Source organism: Postia placenta (assembly GCF_002117355.1).
Source record: "Postia placenta MAD-698-R-SB12 unplaced genomic scaffold POSPLAscaffold_5, whole genome shotgun sequence".
NCBI lineage: Eukaryota > Fungi > Basidiomycota > Agaricomycetes > Polyporales > Adustoporiaceae > Rhodonia > Rhodonia placenta.
In genome coordinates this window covers 290,423-296,138 of record NW_020169836.1, presented here as the reverse complement: position 1 = coordinate 296,138, position 5,716 = coordinate 290,423, and the positions used below count along the sequence as shown (strand labels likewise).

The following is a 5,716-nucleotide window of genomic DNA, read 5'->3' as shown; positions in this document are numbered from 1 at the left end:
CGCGACCGTTCCAATCTTGTCTAGGACTGTAAACGGTCCTTCCCGCCTCGGGGCTAGTTTCCTGGATGGGTACGGCAGCTTCAAGTTCCGGGAATCTAGCCATACCAGCTGACCTTTACGGAAGGAACCCCCCGTCCGTTTTACTCTCTTGGCCAGGACGTTCTGGGCCATCTCCATTGCCGCATGTGCTTCTTCGCAGATGTTTTGCAAGTCCTTGAGGCGATAAGCTGCTTGGGGCGTGTTTGATCCGGGGTGCGCGGTGGGTATTCCACGAGGTTCGTATCCCATCATGAGTTTGAACGGGGATGCCTTCGTCGTGGAGTGCTCGCGGGAGTTGTGAGCAAATTGCGCAGTGTGAAGATGGTCAGCCCACTTATCCGGGTCATTGGCAGTGAAGCAGCGGAGGTAGATCTCCAGCTCTTGGTTTACTCGTTCTGTCTCGCCGTCGGTTTGCGGATGGAATGCTGTACTCATGGCTGATTGAACCCCAGTCATTTTGCAAAGTTCTTGGAAGACTTTGGACGCAAATTGCGGTCCTCGGTCACTGATGATCTTGTCTGGGAGTCCAAACCACTTGTAGACCTCTCGGTACATTGCGTCTGCCGTCCCAAGAGCATCAATTGTTTTGTTGCATGGGATGAAAATTACCCCCTTCGTAAGGTCGTGGTCCACTACGACCAGAATTGAATCGAAGCCGTTGGACGGTGGCAAGTCGGTGATGTAATCGCACGAGAATGTGCTGAAGGGCTTGGCATTTGCGCGGGGTCGAATGGGGGTGATGGGCGGTCGGGCTGGATGCGTGTTAACCTTCATTTGCTGGCAGATGCCACAGCCGTTAACATAGCGGGCAACAAACTGGGCCATGCTCGGCCACCAGTAGTCTCGGCGTAAGCCAAGGAGGGTTTTCTGAACACCGGGGTGTCCTGCGGAGGGGAGGTCGTGATAGTGGGAGACAAGACGTTTGCGAAGAGACTCATCTGGGGGTACATAGACCCGATCCTGGTATAAGAGGAGGTCATCATTGATGGACCAGTCTGTTCCAGTGCGTGGTGTTCCTCCAGTGCGTGCCGCAGTGAGGCCTTCCTTCATTATTGGGTCGTTCTGAAAGGAAAGGATGGTGTCGCGGGTGTCAATGTCGATGGCAGCGACCCATACTTCTGGTGGGAGCATAACGACGTCGGTGTTGTCATTTGAGCCGTCGTCATGGTCGGGTCGGCGGGAGAGAGCGTCGCTCTGCACCATTTGGGTACCAGGAACGTGTACCAGGCGGAAGTCAAACTCGGTGAGTTTACTCGCCCAGCGTGCTTGTCGTCGGTTCATGTCTTTGGCTTGTTTCCAATAAGTGAGGTTCTTGTGGTCGCTGAGAATCGTTACTGGGTATGGGCTGCCGATGAGGTAGTGCTTCCATTCATCTAGTGCGCGGATGACCGCATATAATTCCCTGTCGTAGATGTCGTAGTTTCTCTCTGCGGCATTGAAGCTTTGAGAGAGGTATCCGCAAGGATGCCAGTCGCCGTTGTCGTCGCGCTGGCGTAGTACTGCTCCGGTTGCGAACTTGGAGGCGTCAGTTTCGATAGCGAAGGGTCGATCGGGATCCGGCATGCGTAGTACCGGTTCTTCTAGGAATGCCTTCTTGAGGGTTTCGAAGGCTTTCTGTTGGTCAGATCCCCAGGTCCAGGCGACATCCTTCCGGGTGAGAGCGACCAGCGGTTGCGCTTTGTCCGAGAATCCTTTGATGAACCGGCGGTAAAAGTTTCCAAATCCAACGAAGGCGCGTACTTGCCTGAGGTTGGACGGTACCGGCCAATCTGCAATGCCAGCTAGTTTGACGGGGTCCATTGCAATTTCTCCTGGGCGGATGATCATCCCGAGGAATTCGACTTCGGTGACGTCGAAGGCACATTTCTCCGGTTTGAGGTAGAGGTCGTGTTGCCGAAGTCGTTCAATAACACGTCGTGTTCGTTCTTCGTGTTCTGCCTTGTCCTGGGAAAAGATCAGGATGTCGTCCATATAAATGCAGAGCCAGCCTTCTTGAAGCATGTCTGCGAATATTGTGTTCATCATCCGCTGGAACGTAGCGGGGGAATTACACAGCCCAAAGAACATCACCGTTGGTTCGTACAGCTGCGGCGGTTTGCCATCAGTTCCGGGTACAATGAACGCTGCCTTCCATTCGTCCCCTTTCTTGATTCGGACATTGTTGTATCCGGCACGGAGGTCCATCTTCGTGAACACCTTGGCGTGCTTCAACTTGTCCAGGAGGTCCGATATAAGCGGGAGCGGGTATCGATCCTTGACCGTGTTCTCGTTGAGCAGCCGGTAGTCTTGACAGGGACGTAGTGAACCGTCCTTTTTACCAACAAAGAAGAATGGACTCGCCAATGGGGATTTCGAAGGGCGAATGTACCCTTTACTCAGGTTCTCCTCGAGGAACTTGTCAAGTTCCTTTCGTTGCTGCGGGTTGAGCGGATAGACCTGTTGTTTCATGTCCGCGAAGCCCTCCTTGAGGTTGATTTCGTGGTCATATTCGGTGTGGTCTGGAAGTCGCACAGCGGTGCCTTTGTCGAAGACGGGGAGGAGATCGTGTAGGTAGGATGGTACCATCTGTGGTAGCGTTTTTTCTGTCTTGCCTTGGGCGTTCGAGGCTGCTAGTTCGGTGGAAGTGGTGACGCGCCTAATGTCGTGGTGGATCTTCCAGATCATGCCATTGTGGAGTCGTTTGTAGCCAGATGAAGGTTCAGGGAGTCGCTCCTTGAGCGGAACGTCTCTCACTGCCAGGGGTTCCTGTTTCTCGTACTTGGTGATCATCGGTGTTCCGGATAAGTAGGAAATGATGAACTCATCATCGTTGATGTCCTCCGCTTGTTCCTCGATGGACGCAATACCCGTTGATCCAAACCCATCCTCCCCGCGTTCAGTTTCGTCGATGCAGTCGGTTAGCGTTACTGGTGGAGTGCTTATCCTTTCAAGGATGAGCTGGGCAACTCGGTCGCCAGCTTTGACGGTGAATGGGAGGTCAGAGTTATTGACCAGCAGGACTGAGACCTTGCCTCGGTAATCGGAGTCGATTACTCCTGCAGCGACATCGATTTCTTTTAGCGCTAGACCGGACCGAGGTGCGATTCTTCCGTAGTGTCCTTCGGGGATAGCCATGGTAAGATCGGTGCTGACCAGGCCTCGTCGTCGGGCAGGGATGATGAGTTGATGCGCGGCAGAGATGTCATATCCTGCTGCGCCGCTAGTCTTTCGTTCGGGAAGGGTTGCGTGCTCCGAGGTGGGGATGACGATGAATTCGTCCTTCATTGGTTCTGGGAGTGGGGTAGTTACGGCCTTCTTCAGTTCTAGCCGAGCCACTCGCCTTTGGTACAGGTCCATCTTCCAGGCCCTGGTCTCGTCTTTCGTCCACCGGTGGTTTAGCTCAACTCGTCCGGTCTTCCAGTCTATCTTGGGGTTTTCGAGCTTGAGCCAGGTATGGCCGAAGATGATGTCTTCTTTGCCGATGCTGGCGACGTAGGCTTTGACAAATCAGGGTTCTCCACTTATCTTGTAAGATAAGAGGGCTCTTCGCGTGATGAGTGCTTCTTTGTTCGGAGTTCCATCCACGTTGAAGACGGGGATGGGTCGGGGAAGGGGTTCTGTCCGAAGTCGATGCTCTCGGACGAATCTCGGGCTGATGAAGATTCCTGTTGTGCCGCTATCGATGAAAGCGCGCGCCTCGACGTCTTTTCATCCCACAGTAATCGGAATGTGCAGAGCGCGTTCATTTCGGACTACTAGAATTACACGGGACAGTGAAACGGATACGGGCAGTGGTTGCGTCGGCTCACCCTGCCCCTTCAAAAATCCTCCATTGTGAGTTCTTCATACAGCTCCCACTTCTCGTCGGCGGAGAGTGTCTTGATTCTGGCGCGGAAGTCGTCCTTCCCAGATCCTCCCTGGTTCGGCCTTCCACCCCCTTGTCGTGCGGCTGCTTTCTTGCGGCAATCCTTGGCGCTGTGGCCCTTGATGTGGCAGTAGAAGCACAGGTTTCCGTCCCTGTGGAGCTTCCGGTCGGCCTCATTGAGAACGGCTCCTAGTTCCCACTTCCTTCCTCCCGATGTGGAGGCAAAGGTTGCCGCGACTGCAGCGGCGTCGATATCCATTGGCTCGCCGTAGTCCCTGGTGTCTGTGACGGTGAGGGCCCCTTGCTCGGCGGCGTCGGCATTTCGGACTTCGTCGTACCAGGCTTTCATGGTGTTGGGTCGGTCTCTAGCGACCCTAGTTGCGAGAGAGACATAGAGCTCCTTCGGAAGTCCTTTGACGAAGTTGGTGTGGAGGGTGTGGTAGTCGTTCTCGGTGCAGTTGACGCCATTGACTTCGGTGTCCTTGAGCTGGGCTTTCGATGCTAGCTGCTCAAAGCGGGTGACGTAGTTTCCGAGGGAGAGCACCGTCTTCTTGTTCTTCTGTCGTTCGGACAGCTTCATCAGGATTTGGTGCGCCTTGATTCGCGTTCCGTGCTTGGGAAACGCTTCCTCAAGGGCAGTGGCGAAGGCTGCCCAATCGGGATAGACCTGGACTCCTCCTGCCGACTTCTCGTAGTATGCGTCTGCCCATGTCTTCCCTAGATCCTTCCTCATCAATGCTACAGTGAAGGCGATCTTTGCTTCATCGCTGAGCCGGGTGTTGTTGGTGGCGACGAAGTAGGAGAGGATGCATTGGATGAAGCGTCTGAGGTCCTCCACCTTTCCACTGAAAGGTTCGGGAGCGGGGATGTCAAGGCGAAGGGGTCGGTTGGCAGTTGATTGTTGGGATTGGTATGCTGCGAGGGCGACAGCGATGCGCTGATCGATGTCTGCTTGAGTGAATGTTGCCATAGGGACTTCAACCGGTGCGTTGGTTGGTGCAGGTGGAGCTGGTGGTAGTTCTGGAGCCTCGATGGGAACGTACTGAACGTCCGGGAGCTCGAACGGTTGTTCGTTAACGGGTGACTGTAGGTTCTCTGTTGTTTGTGCTGGTTCGACGTTGATTCGTAGGATGGCGAATACGTCTTCTGGGTGAGCGGGAGGGTGTCTCTGGTAATAGCTGACAAGCTGTTGATGGGCGATGATCTGCGGGTTGGAACCTTCTGCGCGAACCCAGGAGCCGCCTCGAGGATAGATGGGAGTCCTTCTTGTGGTGGTGACGAAGCAACGGTCTGCTCGGTCGTACTGGAGAAGGGGAGATCCTGCGAGGGCTGGTAGTCCCAAGGGAACCGGGTTTACTGCGTTGTTCGACGTGATGGTGGATGAGTTGTTCGACTAGGTGAAACTAGGAACGTAGCTTAGAAAGTTCGACCTTTTGATACAACGGTCTATACTCCTATATCGATGCCTGACTCGTAGATGACGAGCGAGGGCTTATGGACAGTGCGTCGTCCTGAAGATTGAGCGAGGAAGTCGAGAATGACCACTACCCCAAGTGAAGAGAAGCAGAGACTTGAATGAATAACCAGGTCGAACTTAGGGTTCGACCGACTAATGGTACAACTACTTATACAAGTACCGACTGCGCACGGACCATCGTGTCTATGTGGTCGTGTTAGTGAAGAAAGAAACGTAGTGGTACGATACCAGGAACGAAGTGCGCACGGACCCCATTATGTAAGCTACATAATGTTCAACCTGCGGGTGAGCGCTAAGACAGGCGCCAGTATGGGCGCTAGTAGTACAAGGAATAGAACGGAAAGACAAATGTTTCA

The 5,716-nt window shown here is 54.1% G+C and overlaps 2 protein-coding genes across 2 annotated transcripts; both read right to left on the bottom strand.

Moving 5' to 3' along the window:
- Positions 1–3,411: 3,411 nt before the first annotated feature.
- Positions 3,412–3,708, bottom strand: POSPLADRAFT_1091187 (hypothetical protein; the record flags this gene model as incomplete). The annotated part of the gene is made up of 2 exons (XM_024483088.1): positions 3,412–3,515; positions 3,540–3,708. Coding segments are annotated over 2 exons (273 nt in total), but the record flags the coding sequence as incomplete, so codon positions are not given.
- A 128-nt stretch (positions 3,709–3,836) lies between these two features.
- Positions 3,837–5,538, bottom strand: POSPLADRAFT_1055277 (hypothetical protein; the record flags this gene model as incomplete). The annotated part of the gene is made up of 3 exons (XM_024480623.1): positions 3,837–5,276; positions 5,336–5,427; positions 5,532–5,538. 3 exons carry the CDS (start codon positions 5,536–5,538, stop codon positions 3,837–3,839), a joined length of 1,539 nt encoding a protein of 512 aa, XP_024340003.1.
- Between the last annotated feature and the right edge of the window lie 178 nt (positions 5,539–5,716).